This window comes from Canis aureus, chromosome 13, assembly GCF_053574225.1.
Source record: "Canis aureus isolate CA01 chromosome 13, VMU_Caureus_v.1.0, whole genome shotgun sequence".
NCBI classification, from domain to species: Eukaryota; Metazoa; Chordata; class Mammalia; order Carnivora; family Canidae; genus Canis; species Canis aureus.
In genome coordinates this window covers 47,131,648-47,149,305 of record NC_135623.1, presented here as the reverse complement: position 1 = coordinate 47,149,305, position 17,658 = coordinate 47,131,648, and the positions used below count along the sequence as shown (strand labels likewise).

Sequence of the window (17,658 nt, the reverse complement as noted above, 5' to 3'; positions counted from 1 at the left end):
CAACCAAGAAGAATTACATACACATTTCCACCATCCTCCTGACACTGGTAAAAGGATTCCAAGATACCAAACTAGATTAAAATAGATAGCAGGAAGCATAAGTCAAACACTAAGGCATATCTAGATCCACGAGGTGAATATTTATATAAGGGATGCCAATATAAATACATTTTCAGTGTGATTTCATGTCAGTTTTGTTGGCAGATTCATCAAACTGATCATCCTCACCATTTTTTTTCATTATAAAACCAAAATACACCTCACTCTACCATGTTCTTAATCTTATCAAACTTATCAAACTATATACACTCCAGGGACCTCTTACCTACTCCTTCTTTTTCTCTCCATTACTTAATTCAATTCCAAGTTGCAGGAAGTATTCATTATTTTTTTACTACAATGTGAGGTCAGGGCTCCCACCTGTAGCATTATCGAAACTCATCCAGCACATAATCTTTACTTACCACGAGGGCTGCACATGACCCTATCTGCATGGTTATGTTAAATTTCAGCAGGGAGAAAAATTCAAATTCTATAGGCATCACTGATTCTTTTTCAAGCATTGGGATAGACCTACATCAGATTCACAGTACTTGCATCTACATCAAAATTTCTATAACTTGATGGTCCTAGTAAAGAACAGAGCAATTATAGAAATTTTATATAGAATAAAACTTTCAAGTATATATATACATATACACATACATATATATAGGTCAAATCCCATAACAAGAGACTACCTAATAGATTTAATCTGATTTAGCTAATGTCTATTTGAAATACTCTGGCTTTGTTCAGGGCAGAGAGATCTTTTGTTGTAGAAAGATGTTGGTTGCAAAGACGTTTATGCTGATGGGGATTTTGCCACACACTCTTGGAAGAGTAGAAACGGTGTCATTATCACAATGAAAACACATGCAATTCACAAATTAGTAGGGAAACACAGTGATTTCTAAAGTTACACTGGTAGATTAGTAGAGTATATTAAATGAATATATTCTTATGCTAACAACAATTTAATTATGAGTCAACATCATAATTAGGGGATGTAAAGAAAATGAGAACTGGAGACATGTTGACTGCCCAGTTTTTTGCCCAGTTTTTCCTAATAATTTTTTTCTTTGTTCATTTCAATCATTCATTAGCTTTCTTTTACTCTACGAACTACTGGTAGTCTGTTCTTTTTTCTTCTTGATCAGAGCATGGACTTTAATAATCTGTTGTATCACATTGTGATTGATTCATATATGTGTATGCGTGCCTGTATATTATATCTTTTTTATGAATATAGGCTCTTCAAGGGAAAATGTCACATTTTTGGTGGGAGTGAATACTTGACACTTGCCATGAGCCAGCCTCTTACATAACTGATTTAACTAGTTTTTGTTCTCCACGTTTATGAGTGTGGAAAACAAATCTCAGAGAGGACATGTAATTGGACTGAAGTCATGCAGTGAACAACTGGGAGAATTGAGACCCACATCCATGTTTTTACCACTACACTGTCCTTTCTGTGTGCTAGGCACTGGAAGTCACTGTGAAGAAAGCATTTAGTGTTTTCCTGGTTGAGTAAATGACTGCAGGAGAGAGAGGGAAAAAAAAGACATATTCTCTTCTCTTCCCAAAGTGTCGATTTGTGTTATGAACTGAAGCACCAACTTCCATAACAGATTTAGAGTAGTATTTCTTAGGTGGTATTTCTTATGGGCTGACTCAGAGGGAAACTTGGGTTTAGGTTCCTGCTCTGTCTTTCATTCACTGTGTGACTCGGGGTAAGTCACCTGACATCTCTGTTCTTTGGTTTCTCACCTGTAGAATGAGGAAGGTTAAGGTTCACTGAGTGTCACTTCAGGTACTATTGCTTTAAATAAATTTGGGTAATTACTAAATATTATTGAGACTAATGCTTATTTGAAGTATCCAAAGAGAAAAAGAGGTATTTGGTACTGTCAAGGTCTCTTGATCGGCTGATAGTCATTGGTAATTAATAAACTGCACTGGTTAATATTTCTGTTCTCAATCTACATGTTTAGAGCTGGAGGAATTTTTCATTCATAGGGACCTGGATAAAGCCATTCAACTTAAACTGAGAACAAGCACAAGTCCAGTTTATTACTACTTGTAATCTGTTGTGAAATATATTTATATGTTTCCTTATAACCATAGAAGGCACTAAAAGTAATAAAAAGCAAACCTGAAAAGCTAAATGAAAGCTGATATCAATATTATATATTATTAATTTAGAATCATAGTTTTATTATTTATTCACAAATTTGGTACTTAAATAAAATCCCTGCAAAAATCAAGTTCTTTTTGTTGCACTATAGTAAATATATGCATAGCTTTATATATAACACATATATGATTACATATGCTTGCATATATGGTCAGAAATCCTATAAAATGGTTATGTACTGAATATTCCTAATGAAATCTACAAGTTTTATTGTAAGAGAACAGTGTTAAGGGAGTGTGAATGAGAGTGCTAAATATTGCCATTTTGTAACTATATTTTATTTCTTCTAAAATGCATATTTTTTGACATTTTAAACATCTTAAATAGGCATGTTCTTATAATAAATAGTGTGTCATAATAAACTCTCTGGAGCAATTTTTCATTGCTTAGTGATTTATGAAATACAGGTATATATTAAAATGTCTTAGATTTGGTGAAGTATGGTAAACATAAATACTATTTTAAAGTAGATCTGCCTTTACTATATATATATAGTATATATATACATATATATATAGTACATAGAAAGTACATGTACATAGAAAGTACTATATATGTGTGTGTGTACACACACACACACACACACATATATACCTACAGAGACTTTTACCAAATTTGTGAAACTGATTTTTTGGTAAAATATCAAAGGCAGGAGAATAAAGTCTTTATTTGATCATGCCAAGGAATCATGATTGAAATGATAGAAATCATCAGAGAAATCAGAGGTTTCTAGGTATTTGGGTTGTCTGCTTCAGTTTTCAGATCTTCTCATCCCCAACTGAGAAAGTACGTGAAGACTCATGAAAGATTTGAAAAGAAGGGTAAAAAACATCAGCTAAAATCTTTAGCAGATTAGTAGGCAGTAGTTTCTCTGTCTCTTTCTTAGTCAACTCTGTGTTATATATTCTATAAGCAGACACATTTTAAGGAATGAGAAATTCTCCGAAAAACATCCACTTTAAACTTGAGTTCTCTGAGTGAGTGTCTAAAAGATTTCCAGGCCACAGCGCCTCACTCCATCGCTCGGTTCTCACCTACGTTTCAGGAGACCACTAAAGTCAAGTTCCCCTGCATCGTCTTGACCTTCTCCACTGTCATTAACAAAAGAAAAGCAAATCTGGGTTTAATGCTGAGACATATACACATCAGTTTCCCCCAAACACTACGTATAACGTATATGCAATTTCGTACTGGCACACAAGTCATCAGACTAAATCCACACAAACTATCTCTTTTCACACAAGTGACATTTTAACCTCTGGAGCATGTACTTGTGGAAAAGTAAACGTGAGGAGCTTGTGTTACTCTGCGATTTCAGGAGACACATTTTTGTAGATTGCATATATGAAACTGCTTGGATTTGTGTTAAAACAGAGTAACACAAATGCGCTTAAGCCAAGCAACACAAAGTACTTTGTTTTTCCAAGTTGGGGGTGCTAGAAACATACCTGCGTAAAAAGCAAAGGACTTTTGCTGATCTCTGTTATTCATGTCAGAGATTGGCTTGGAGAACGAAGTATACCAGTGTCAAATATATAAGTGCGAAGCTTATATTCAAAGGTAACTTCTTTGTGTCCGTTGGTAGTTCAGTCAGATAATGCGGTACCAACATAACGTACAAATGAAGCTAGTGCAGAACTTTTTTTAAAAGATGCATTCCTTTCCGTTTTAAAGGGATATCATTCTAAACCTTTCATTTTCTTGTTAACATTTATGCCCTTTAAAAAGTATTTTTAAAAAATTTGTCTTTGAATTATTGACGAGCTCTATACTAGGAGTGCTTTCCTACTGAGAAATGCATCTTACATTAGGCATGCAGCCACCTTCATAATTTCATAGAAACTCTAAATAGAAGCTATGGAGCTGACATTTAAATGGCACTACATACTTACATGTTTAATTTTTAATGAAGATTTTATTTCCTGCTCTTTACAAATGTTAGTTATGGTTTCTAAGAAAAGAGTCTGCAGGTTTAAAAAACAGCATGTGTATCACATAAGTTTGTAAGAAGTAAACTCAAATAATGTGATTTCAAAATTTCTTTAATAGCAGGTATTTAGAGAAGACTTTTGAAGTAAACCCATTTGCATTCTTTGAAATAAAAAAAATTTAGTAGATTACATCTCCCTGTGTTAGAATATGCTTGTACATTGGATGAGTATATTATTGGATCATACATATTTGCTGAACATGGCATGAAGAGAAGGTGGAAGGAAAGTAAGAGGGATTAAGGTTATGACTTTAAAAAATACCAATTGATCAGGTAATACTACATACATTTAAAGCCATTAAAACTTTCATTTTAGGAGAGAAATGTACCTTTTATTAATGGATTAAATCATTGCTCTATGATAGTTTGGAATAACTTTCCTTATTCATCAAAACTAAGTGGATTCAGTCTTAAGAAGAGCAAAACATTTGCTGTCGCAAATGAACTTACATTAGGAAAAATTAAGTGCAGAGAGTAAAATAATTCAGGAAGGGGCTAGTTACATGTGTCATACTCGATTTTTTTTTTCATTTTTTCTTCTTTGTCCCTTCGCCCCCCATTTTTCAGCCTTGGCAATTGCAAAACAAATCAAATAGGTATCTATATTTCGTCTTTCTGCAGTGTTTGTTATTCTAGCAGACCTAGTAGTCTTTCATCTAACAATCCCATATTTAAATAGCGCTAACTTCGATAAGTAGCTACTTAATTGTGATTTTCTGGATACATGGTTCAGTAGCTCCATGTCATTTCTAAATGAAAAAGCACTTAGGATAAAAGTTTTCTGACATGACTTAACTGATGTTATATTATTATATAGCTTTCTTGATCATCTGGTGGAAAATAATGCAATTAAGAAAGAGCCACATGTGAAGACATTAAGAGTATGTTTTTATAAGGCAACTGTAAAACCTGAAAAAATAGGAGCCTCACTCTGACAAGAATATTCTAAAACATGGTCAGTATATGCTTGATTTGATGTTAAACCTATGGCTTTTCTAGACCACTAACCTTTGGGCACACAGCATGTTTGGCTACTGTGAAGAGGTGCTTGCTTTGGAATACAGAGTGTAGAGGAAGGGAATGTGTGGTTTGAAAAACCCTCCACTTGCACATTATATAAAAGCTACCTACATTCCCCTTTCAAAGTTACCTTCTCTTGAAAGCAGATCTGATGTCAATGTTTGGAGTAGTCCCGGTAGATTCTAAGAAAGGAAAGAAAACAATAAAATAAATACCCATTACATAGGCAATTTTGTGCTCAGTTCCTTTGCAGGCTGTGGACGATTCTTCAGATGTAAGGAATGCCAGGTAAAGAAGGGCTGGGGGATGGCTCTGCTCCAGATGGCTGAGCCGCTGAGGTATCATACCTCGTCCTCCCTCACACAGAATCAATGTGGGGCTGCAGGAGCTACTGTATCTGGTTGTCATTCCCACTAGAATCACCTGAAGAACTTAAAAAAATCAGCTTCTTGGTCTCCTTGTTGGATATTTGGATTCACCAGATCAGGGACAGGCACCAAGAAATCAATACTCTTCAACAGCCCTTCAGGTGATTCTCAGAGATGCCTGGCCAGGCTGAAGAGGCACATCTAGGCACCAGATTCCCACTCAACACAGAAATCTCCACAGCACCTCCAGGATCACCCAGCCTTCATTTGATGTCTCTTGAAATGGGGGGATCTCACTTTTCCCAGGCTGTTTACAGAACTTTAATGAAAGAGCTCATGCTAAAATTAATACAAAAAATTCACCTCCTCCTAATTCCTACCTTTAGACTCTAATTTGTCTGAAATACTCTTGTGTGACAGCACTTCCCCTGTTTATAAGTTGTGCGTGCCTGGCCTCTTTCACACCACATTCAGCTGCCTGGGATGTGGTTTCTGCCTTCTTCATCCTACCGGGCACCACTCCAGAGGAGGTCCAGATTGATGTATGGTGCCCATGGCCACAGACATCACTCCACATGTGGAATGAGTACCAGGTTGCAGAGACTAGTGTTATTTCCTAAACCTAGATCCTATACCTTGTAATGGCTCAGCATTAAATTACACCAACTCTGTTTCTTGTAGCTTTACCATACTTTGGACTCACCTTAAATTTATGATCTTTGCTGTCAAGTCAACTTTCTCTTTGTGTTCTTATAGAAGTGCTCCCCCCGACCCCAATCTACATGTACATCTTTACATTTATTCCTATTAAATTCACTCTGAGCACTACACAGAACCTATGGATGAAGAACTTCCCCATCTGACATTGGTCCTTATAAGAGAAATCCTTCTCTTCTACACTACTCTTCAGCCATCTGGGAATCCTGGACATCCTTGTATTGTATGAACTTATCCCCAAACTCAGGTGGGAATAAGTGGACCCAAGGAAACAGTTATGTTCAGTAGAAGAAAAATAAATGGCATCAGCCCTTATCTGGGAAGTTGAGGAAATATAGATAGCATGGAGAAGAGATACTTAGCAATAAAATCCCTGAAATTCCATTTTAAAATTGCTTCATAGCAATGTAACTCAGTGAGCTTGATGATACTACCACAATCAGAAACACACAGTTTGAAAGAAAACTTTATTTTCAAAATCTCGTAGCGTCAAGTGACCTTCTCCTCCTCTATCCCCTCACATGCCATGAAAAAACCCACATCTATCCAGACAAGAAGACTCTCTTACCGTGTACTTCAAGATCGAATGTGCAGCTGTCAAACTTATCCTTGTAGGTGACCTCGCACCTGTAGTTTCCCGCATAGTTCTCTTTGGCCTTGATGATCTGCATCTCGAATGTGTACATCTGCAATGAAATGCATCCAGCATATTTTAACCCCACCTTGCAGACCGAAAGAACCTACCATGTTTGGATGGTTTTCAAATTCCTCAGTATTAGCTTAGAGTTCTGTCTATATCCGGGCATTCCAGCCCAGCGTTCTCAACATAGGAGGGGCCAATGTGCTCCCTAGCTCCTGGCACAGCAGGGACACTTGCCTGAATGTCGACACTAGGGATGGTAACTCTAGAGAATTTTCTGGGACTGAAATCTCTCAAAGCTGACCCTGACAGTGACCTTTACTCCGTACAGAAGGAATGACCCAGCCATGCCCCAGGAGTTAAGGGTCATACCCGAGTTTGCCTTTCAAAGGTTTCCTTCAGCTGGAGGTGCTTCCCAGCTTTGCTGGCCAGGTCCATCCATTTCCCTTTGAACCATTTGATGGTGGGTTTTCTAAGAAGATCTTCAGCCTTGACTTTGGCTATAAAGGTGATATTTTCACCTAGAGAAAGCACAAGTGATTCAGACTGTGGCTTCAAAATTGCCATTTGTTTGGGAAGGAGTTACAGAGGATTGCACAGTACAGACTATGGTATGACATTGTGCCCTGATTTTTTTTAATGCATGCCCTAGGAGTTCTTTGGATACTCCAACTTGTTCTGCTTTTGAGGTTTCTGAGGCAGAAAAGGAGAAACAGGTCAACCAGTGGAGGTAGTTGCTGTTTGGCTTTATCATGTATACATGAAATAAAAATGGAAAGCTTCACGAATGTATGGATTTTTTCCATCCTTTTTATTAGATAAGATGATGGGAAGTCTGGACTTACATGACTAAATATGACTAAATGAAGCTAACCTTTTAGAAATAAACCTATCGGGAACCCTGGGTGGCGCAGCGGTTTGGCGCCTGCCTTTGGCCCAGGGCGCGATCCTGGAGACCCGGGATCGAATCCCACGTCGGGCTCCCGGTGCATGGAGCCTGCTTCTCCCTCTGCCTGTGTCTATGCCTCTCTCTCTCTCTGTGTGACTATCATAAATAAATAAAAATTAAAAAAAAAATTTAAAAAAAAAAGAAATAAACCTATCAATTTGTATTGATTGATTGGGTCCCAAGGACATTAAAACTCTAGCCCAGCACTTTGATGTCTTCCAGAAACACCAAGGAGCAAATATTTCCATCTACATGCGGTGTGCTCCTATATTCTAGAACTGAAAGAAGTAATTTAGGATATGATCAGTCAGCTATGTGCTTATTTGTTCTCCTCACAACATATTCCTCATAAAAATTTATTTCATCAAAATTCCCAGACCCCTAAGTCCTCTCTAACTTACCACCCTGTTTATTTCCTTCATGGCACTTGGCTTTTGTGATTATCTGTTTGTTTGATTTCCTGTTGTGTGTTCTTCCCATTAAGACTGTATGTTCTGAAGGTGCACATGTTATACTCAGTGTTCAGCACAGCACCTAAAGCAGGAGGTGCGCAAGCACTGTTTTTTGAATGATATCTCCAAAGTTGAGCCCTCTGTCCCACTTGTTTCCTCTGAGATACTACCCATCATCATATAGCACGTGCACAGATTTGTAACCATCTTAGGGGATGAACATGTCATGATGACAGCAAACTCTGACTCACAGCTCTGAGATACGCCAGGTGCTATTCAAAGTACTTCATAGGGACCGTCCCCATTTTACAGATGAGGAAACTGATGTGAACCCAACCTGGCTCCAGGGTCCAGGCGCTCAGCTACTATGTGCTAAAAGTCACTGAGATGCTAGCTGTCACTCTCCTTTTCAGGTTATAAAAAACAAGATTTAGTATATGACTACAACAGAATAGTAGCCAGCCATGAAAACGAATGAAGTACTGATTCATGCTACAGCTTGGAGGGGCCTCAAAAACTGTATGGTAAGGGAGAGGAGCCAGACACAAAAGGTCGTATATTGTATGATCCTATTTAGACCAAATATACAGAATAGGGAAATCCACAGAGACAAAGAAATCAGTGGTTGCCAGGGGCTGGGAGCGGGGGGTGGGGAGTAATGGGATAGTGGGGTACATGGTTGCTGTTTGGGGTGATGAAAATATTTGGGAACTAGATCAAGATGCTGGTTGTGTAACACTGAGAGCTGCTGGTTATTGACTTTAAAATGGTAAATTTTATGTGACGTGAATTTCACTTCCATCTAAAAAGAAAAGCAGGATTTAATGCTTGGCACTCACCAACTTTCACCGATCCCGTTTGAGGCTTTTCCACAAACAGGGTGGACAACTGGGAATTGGCATTCTGCTTGTCTTGTTCCTCTCCAGCAGGTGATTCGCCAAGAGACCACTCTAAGGAGCAGAAAGGAGGAAAAAAGATCATTTCGGGGACACATTCCTCTTAGGCAGACTTACCTGGGGTGCTGTCCTCATCAACAGTGAAGCTTTTCTTTGTCTAATAAACCTGGGTAAATATAACCTCATTCTTTCCATCCATCGCCCCTGCAGCCATCCGTATAGTGACAGAGTCCCGTTCTTACAGGGTTGCCTCTTTCATGATGGGATAAAGACCATTTTCTACTCCTAGAAATCATGAAACTTTTCAGGTAAGTTGTTACTCTGTGTGTGTTGGCAGCCATGGTTGCTTTGTTTCCCCATCCTTCCTGTGTCCTAGCAGGCACATGATGGTGGCAGGTACACTAAGGCAGTACCATGTCATGTCAGGGGTATGTCTGTAACGTGTCGCATGGGTACAACACAACTGGAAAAGACTAAAGTGATGAGTCACTTTGCTGGTCAACTGGGAAAAGTCAGACACCTAAAGCTGGCCTGGTATTTCTAGATTCCTTGCCGTTATGTGATCAGATAATTCCATGAGGGCTGTTTAAATGAGGCCATAGCTCGACAGTTAAGGAACGGATCATGACCTGCAGGCACAAAGTTCAAAAACACTAAGTGCATCCTGCAAGAGGGGAGGAATGGAAAAAAAGAAACATCAACTCTCTGAGGCTTTCCCGTGAAAAGAGAGAAGCTGAAAATGAAGCTTATTTTCATTTTCTAGGATGCACTCCAGGAGCTTAGCTGGTATTAATCAGTAGTCAACTCCAGTGAGGACGGCAGGAGAGAGAACAGTAGACATCCCCTCTGTCTTCAAGAGCTAAACGGAGAGACATTCAGTTTCAGCCACTTAGTAACTGGAAAAAAATGCATGGGTGCCAACCCTCTGTTAATGTTTCTTGAAAAGAGGGAAATGTACATTTAGTTATTTTAGTTTTCATGTATCACTCATGCTATCCATGGAGATCATCATTTTCACAATGAAGTCATACAACGTAGACACATAGTTACATACGTGTTGGTGTATGGGGGGAAGGGTGGTGTGTGTGTGTATGTCTGTGACACTCACAGTAATGATGAATGTGGGCACTCATATTTGTAACCCAGGGGAAAGAACTTGTATTGTTTGCATCCTTTTTATACCTACAAGTACCTGCAAAAGTGCCTGGCCCCTGGGATGCTTGGGTGGCTCAGTGGTTGAGTGCCTGCCTTCCACTCAGGGCATGATCCCGGGGTCCTGGAATTGAGTCCCATATCGGGCTCCCTGCAGGGAGCCTGCTTCTCCCTCTATCTTTGTCTCTGCCTCTCTCTCTCTCTGTCTCTCATTAATAAACAAATAAAATCTTTTTTAAAAAGTGCCTGGCCCATAAGGCACAGTAGGATTGTAGTAGGTCCTCAACACAAATTTGCTGAATGAATGAATGACCTCACAAAATTGTAGTGATTGCTGGCTGACAAGATGCATTTCAAGGTCTTTCTGAAATATAATAAAGGTCTATGGAAATGTGAATTATTCTCCAACTTTAGCACATACCCAAAATGGAGGTTTTTAGTTTCTTAATCCCTGTGTATTTGCTAACTGCTAAAATTGATAGCTCTAATCACCATAAATCTGTGGTATATGTGGTTAAATTCCTGAATTTGTGTGTGAGTGTGTGTCATGCAAAATTAATTATTTCTCAATACATTAGTTTTCTTGTAAGAGGATACATAATGAAAGATCGCTAAAAAGGCTACAAACGGAATAAAACAAAGATTAGAATCAAAACAGCTTCAAGAAATGAGGTCATTAGTGACTAGATTAGGATGGGGTCGGGATGCCTTGCTCCAGGCGAGTGCTCACCTGAATCTTTTCTTTCCAGGGCCCGACTACCCACACCTGAAAGGAAAGCGTGATTTGGATGATACATGGGCAAGGAGTGAAAATGGAGAGCTGACTTCAACCTTCTTGGATTCCCCCAAACCCCGTCTTTCCCCATGATAGAAAGAGCTAGATGTCAGCTTGGATAGAAAAATCAGTAGAACTTCAACTATGAAAGCATCTATAAAACGTATGTGTCTTACTTAAGAAAGAATAATAAAATAAAAGAATTCAAATATCTAAAGAACAGGGAATAAGGGCATATAGGTGGAAATGGAAGACAAACATTTTTGTCCCTAAAATTTATATCGAAGATCGACTAATCTTATTTACTTCATAAATAAATAAATAAATAAATAAATAAATAAATAAATAAATAAATAAATTTCTCGTTTTGTGAAAAAAAAAAAATCATCATTAAAGTCAAGTTTTTCCCTCCTGGTGTTGGCAAGGGCAAAACATTGTCTTATCAAGGTTCTCTACCTTTTCTTTTTCTTTACTGTCAATTAACAATAAGTTACAATGTAGGGTAAGGGGTTGGAATGGTCCTAACCTGGAGGCACGGCGCTAGGTGGGGAGGCTTCCTCTTCATCTGAAACAAGAAATGGGAGCAAAAAGTCAAGAAGGAAAGGACTTTGTCCTGAGTATCCTGTGAAAAAAAGAAAGCTGGAAAAAAAGAGAAGAAAACACAAAATACTTTGAACTGAGGAGTCAGCCTTAGAAGACTCAGTACCTGAAAGGTTAAATTCAATATTTCAGACCAAAGAGAGAAAGAAATAAATAAATGAGTTGAGGGAATAGAGAAACCCAGTGAAAGTGTAGATGGAGAAATGGAACTCTGCACAAACATTTCATGTGATTGTATGTTAGAAGAAAATCTATGTTAAAAATCAAGCCTTGACAAAGTCAACAGTAGAGATTTTTTTTTTTTTTTTTTTTTTTTTGGTAACAGTAGAGATGTTTTCAAGTTCTTACTTTATAACTAAAATCAATGTCAGGCATAATTCATATGCCACAGTCATTTGAACGAGACGTGGAAAAGCATAAATGAATGAGAACTCATTCTCTCCTGCTCCTGAAAACCTTGTGATTAATTCCCCTTTCATATTTAGGAGACAAAGGGAAGCATTACCAACATTACCTTGACTAAGAGAAAATCAATTTTTCATACTTGCTAAATTTACTAATATTTACTTTGGAACTTTGAAAGCATTTTCCCATGATTATATTGGTGTTGGTCAATGCTGTATATTTTTTTAATCTTTATGAACGCATATTTGCAAAATTCAAAATATGCCTTATAGAATTTATGTGCAGACGCACCGCATATTCTTCTTTTCTAAAATGTCTGAGTTTTAAAGTGTCTTTACAACTTTAGATACTTAAATAGGCATTTGGCATCACCTGAATCTCTGCCTCTCCTTTCCCAAAGCATAAAAATTAATGTTAGAAAAAAATTAATGTTAGTGTGAATAATAATAATAATAATGGTTGTACTTAAAATGCTAGAATAATTGTGAATTTCATACCACAAACCAATATGACTATATAAGACAGGATACAGAAAACACAGCTGTTAAATTTAAAGTGCTTTTAAAAATTCCCAACAAGAGGTAAAATAGCACATTTTTAAATAATCTGTTAGAATATTTACTACAAAGATTATTTACTAGCCTGAAATTTCTTTTCTAAAACGACCAACCAAGAATGTTTTATTATTTTTTAACAAAATAATTAAATGCCATGTATTTAATTCCATATTTAGCATTTTATTCTTGGAACCTATTCAGAGGCTTTTATTTACTGAAATGTGTAAGGAATCTTGATTTAAAGTCCTGTCAAAATTCTTGAAAAAGAAGTTTTAAACCTCAACCAAATCCTGTAAAGGAGTTCCTTTATGATATGTAAACTAGAGGCTGGAACCATTTTGAGTCAAATGAATACTTCATTTTACACGGGGTTTGTGGTTGCTTGTTTGCTTTGTGCACTATGCATAGTGAATTGAGTTGGTTGTTTGGAACGCAAAATGATTGAGAAAAGAGTATTTACATACTTTCATAAAACAAAAATGAAAAGAGAACCCACCTGTTAAGCAAAAATTTGATGGGTGAGTAGTTTCAGAGCACACTAAATGATAGAGGGAGGTGGGCAGGGCCAGGTGAGTTAAATGGACGATGGGCATTAAGGAGGGCACTGTTTTGATAAGCACTGGGTGTTAGATGGAAGTGATGAATCTCTGAATCCTGCTCTTGAAACCAATATTATTCTATATGTTAAACTAACTAGAATTTAAATAAAAACTCTAAACAAAAAACTTTTAGAGCGACATGCACAATTATTTTAAACTATTAAGGCAGCTGCAGTGCTTCAAGGTGTCATGAAATGATACTCTGATGATCCAAAATCACTTCCAAACAGCAATTACTTCTCAAGTGGTGATTCATTATACATATACTTTCAAATTTACTAAAGTGCTAGGAAATATAATTGGCCAGGGGCAAAGTTTTTTATTTCCCCCTTTCAAAAGTAGCTTTGGTCCTGGCATCCCATTGGATTGGGAAATGGAGTTAAGATATTGGATCCTGACCTTAAATTCTTGAAAAGTTGCCTGCTTGCATTTGGTTGAATTGGATGAGAATAAAAGGTCTAATTGTTCTTATTTATGGAGGGAAAACAGCGACTATTGTTAGAAGGGAAACTGAATATCCAGCTCTTCTGGGTTGTGCCTAATTGAACAACACATATAGGAAAGACATGGCATCATACAAAGAATATTTTCAAATAAAAGGAAACAATACAATATGTGAGTCATTAAATTCATTCTATTTAAAAGTGACTACAATGATGATTAAACATCTGGTTTTGGCTCTTTAGAATATAGCATATCTGAAGACCTCAGACCAGAGCTGCAGACTATCTCCCCGAGCTCATGGAAGAGAAATTTTCCAAAGCAGAATTTTACTTGTCTTTGAGTCATGGAAAAATAGCATTTGTAAAAACATAAACATGATTCTTTAAATGACTGAAGTTCCCAGAGAAGAAGGCCTGGAAAGTAGAGAAGAAACTCAGTATCATAATGCAAGCCTGAGATTTTAGGGGGGCACACATAAAATCTGGAATGCCAGGAAAGAACTGCAGAGATAGTAGACTATATAGATTCTTATGATCTCATATACTCTCTTTGGCATAAAAGAAAACTTCAACATATAGTCTATTTAAGTTGCCTTTCTTAATTAGTTTTTTAAGTCATACAAACTTGGGACAATTGATGAGATTCTTGGAAAGACCAAAAAGCACATAAAATATATGTGATTCTCAACAAGCCTCAAGTAACTGCTGATACAATAATACCTTGTTTGATTGTGACCAAGCTCTGAATCCTCAAGCAGAGAAATCAGTTGTGGAAAATATTGGCTCCCATGACCAAAATAACAACAGCAGTAACAACAACCACATATGGAAGGCAATAGCACCAATGGCTAACATGAATTCATCATGTTTGGAGGCATCTGATTAATTTCTCATACTTTCTTAATGAAAAGGCACATGTCTCCATACCTTGATGCTTCTAAAATCAGGATTCATCCTACAGTAAATATATCATTTTGATGAGTTTTTTTCTCCTCCAAATTTATTAAACCAATGCTGCAACTTATAACGGTTGTGTCACAGAATTGAAAAGTATGGTAATATTAGCTTTTAACAAAGATCATTATGAAGAAGTAATGTAACTATAAAGTGTAGAGAAAGCTCATTAGATGGTTGGTTGTCTGATACCTAAAGGTAAAACTGCTCAAAAAAAAATTTAGCATGTGAGTAAAAAGCACCAGAATAATGTTATTGCAGGAAAGGGATCTAAATGAAGAAAAAAGTTTAATCATTCTTTTAATTAAAAAAAAATCATATCATTTAGGAGAAAACTTGCTGGAGCTTCTGCTGATTCACTTCCTCATCTGCCACCCACATTTGGGCCAAATGAAAGACTCTTCACATCATGTTATGTGAGATCTTTAATAGGCACGAGTTTCATTCACGATTGTTTATGCAGTAATACTAATGTTAATGCCTGGAAAAAGAAAATAAGTCTTTATTAACTTGCAGTGATTACCAAAGTCAAATATTTTTTTCTGGAAGAAAAATTTAAAAAGGCAGTAAATATCCCAGTTGGGCTTACCAAAGTATAGATAAGACTATAAACTATTGGGCAGCCCCGGTGGCGCAGCGGTTTAGCGCCGCCTGCAGCTGGGAGTGTGATCCTGGAGACCCGGGATTGAGTCCCACATCGGGCTCCCTGCATGGAACCTGCTTCTCCCTCTGTGTCTCTGCCTCTCTCTCTCTCTCTCTCTCTCTTAATCTGAATAAGTAAATAAATCTTAAAAAAAATCTAGACTATAAGCTATTAAGATGCAAAAACAAAGAAAAATTTTAACGTCAGAAGTTAGCATCAAAATGAATCCTAATCTTCAAAGTAATGTCTGATTCTAATGCTCTGACACATCTGGAAGCACTCTCAAGACCAGTTTTGAACCTCCAATTGTTAAGGTAAAGAAGAGACCCAATCCCATTACCCTGTATTCACATGTACCAAGGTTGGCTGACAAAAAAAAAAAAAAAAGTATGATCCCACTTGATCACCCACATAGCTCTCTACACATGGCTCTCCGTGACAACACTGAGTGAAAACTTGCTGAATAAATGGACATTGAAATAAAAGACAGATCTTTGGTCTTCCTGAACATATAGAAAAGGAGAACTTATACTTAGTGCTCCATTGATTGGCCACCTGATTTATTCTGGAGGAATTCTAAGCCATCAGTATGGTTTTTATAAGGACATTGCTCTCCGGTATGATTACTCTAGAAGAAATTTGTACATCTAATTTCTGGTATTGCTGTTTGGTTATACACACTTCCATGTTGTCATCTCTATTGTTTCAATTCCAGGACAAAGTTGGCAGTACAAGGGAGCAAGGCAGCTGGATGGACAACTCCAGAGATAAGCAAGCAAATGAAACACATATTAAAACCCCTTCCTGGGAAATCAGCTATTTCCCAGACAGAGACCCTTAGTAAATGTGAAAAAGTTGGCAAATCTAACCACAAACACTACTTATAAGATTGACAGAGGAACCAAACAACATCCTCCAGCTATAAAAATAATTTTTTTTAGGACATTTCCAGATTGCTGCAGAAAGATTCAGGCAATCCGAGGACAACATTAAAGCTACATTGCTGTGAATAATGTTCTTACTGGTGACAGTCTTGGGGCTATTAATTGAATATACTTCAAAGAATTCGATAGATGACTAATTCAGGTGCTGAAAATGTACTAATATCCAGGCATGACCATTTCAATCATTTTAAGTGAGTTGGCCTTAGAGTAAAAAGCATCCATCTGTTCTGAGGAAGAACACTCAGAAAGCACAGCACAGGTATCTTATCCTGAGTCTCATTGACTAAGAGTATGCATGAGATAGTCATGCTCCTGCCCAGCAAACATAGAGAATGGGATAAAAAATCTATCTAGCTGACTGCTGTCCATATGATTCACAGCTAAGCCCACCTGGAAATTCAATCATTCGTTCTACAAGCATTTATTAGGAATTTGCTACATGCAGCTCTCTGCCAAACAGTGCAAGAGGTGAGCTAAGGGAACCAAAGAGGTGTTAAGACATGGTACCTGACTGTCAAAAAATGTACAACCTCTTTGGGAAAGGAGTGAACCACTACTAGGTGAGTAAGTGGAGAAAAGAGCGATTTAGCAACAGAGGCAACAGGTCCAAGGGAAATCAGGAAGAGGAAGGGCAGATGAAAGTGAACTAAGCGGCACCGAGGAATGGAACCTGAATTGACTGGCTAAAGAACAATGACATGGATGAGCACTGGGTGTTATTCTATATGTTGGCAAATTGAACACCAATAAAAAATAAATTTATATTAAAAAAAAAGAACAATGAAATAGCCTGAGGGCTGGGGGAGGCTGAAGGGCAGGGAGGGACATTGGTCAGGGCTGGAGGAAAGGTCCTGTTGCACCTGTCAATCTTGGTTTTGCTCACGCAAGCCTTCTTTCTCAACCAGGGCAATGCATACAGCTGTGAGTAGTGTATCTACCTTCTACTTGAGCATTTTCTTTGAAATTTCCCTGTCCTTGATGAAAGTAATAGTTGAAGAGGACTGTGTATCAGTCCTTCCAACCTCTGACCTCCTTTATTTAGGGATATCACTTTCTATCATAGCCCGATTTGCTTTCTTGTCTTGTAGAGCAAATACAAACATGGCAGTTTATGTGGCTGGACATGTGACTACATGTGGCCATGGCCTTGCTTAACTTTCGCAAATGTCAGAAAAAGTGCTGTTAACTTCAGGATGCCCGAGTCATTCGGCCTTGCTCTCTCATCCTACTCTGTTCTGCATGTAGAAAAGAGTTTTTGTTGATTGGTTGACTGGTTGATTTTAACCATTTTCTCATTTAAGCATACAAATACAACATG

The 17,658-nt window shown here is 37.6% G+C and overlaps 1 protein-coding gene across 12 annotated transcripts in view; it reads right to left on the bottom strand.

The window, feature by feature from the left end:
* The window catches only part of MYBPC1 (myosin binding protein C1), an 84,556-nt gene that overhangs the window by 45,614 nt on the left and 21,284 nt on the right, over nucleotides 1-17,658 (bottom strand). For 6 of the 12 annotated variants that reach the window (XM_077846066.1, XM_077846057.1, XM_077846059.1 and 3 more), the window contains exons 4-10: nucleotides 11,722-11,760; nucleotides 11,151-11,186; nucleotides 9,212-9,322; nucleotides 7,344-7,492; nucleotides 6,900-7,017; nucleotides 5,377-5,428; nucleotides 3,271-3,327 (exon numbers count right to left, since the gene is read on the bottom strand). In XM_077846066.1, the coding sequence (XP_077702192.1) occupies nucleotides 3,271-3,327; nucleotides 5,377-5,428; nucleotides 6,900-7,017; nucleotides 7,344-7,492; nucleotides 9,212-9,322; nucleotides 11,151-11,186; nucleotides 11,722-11,760 (562 nt within the window). The remainder of the gene's footprint in view (nucleotides 1-3,270; nucleotides 3,328-5,376; nucleotides 5,429-6,899; nucleotides 7,018-7,343; nucleotides 7,493-9,211; nucleotides 9,323-11,150; nucleotides 11,187-11,721; nucleotides 11,761-17,658) is intronic. The other 6 variants (XM_077846063.1, XM_077846068.1, XM_077846069.1 and 3 more) reach the window with 3 other exon arrangements.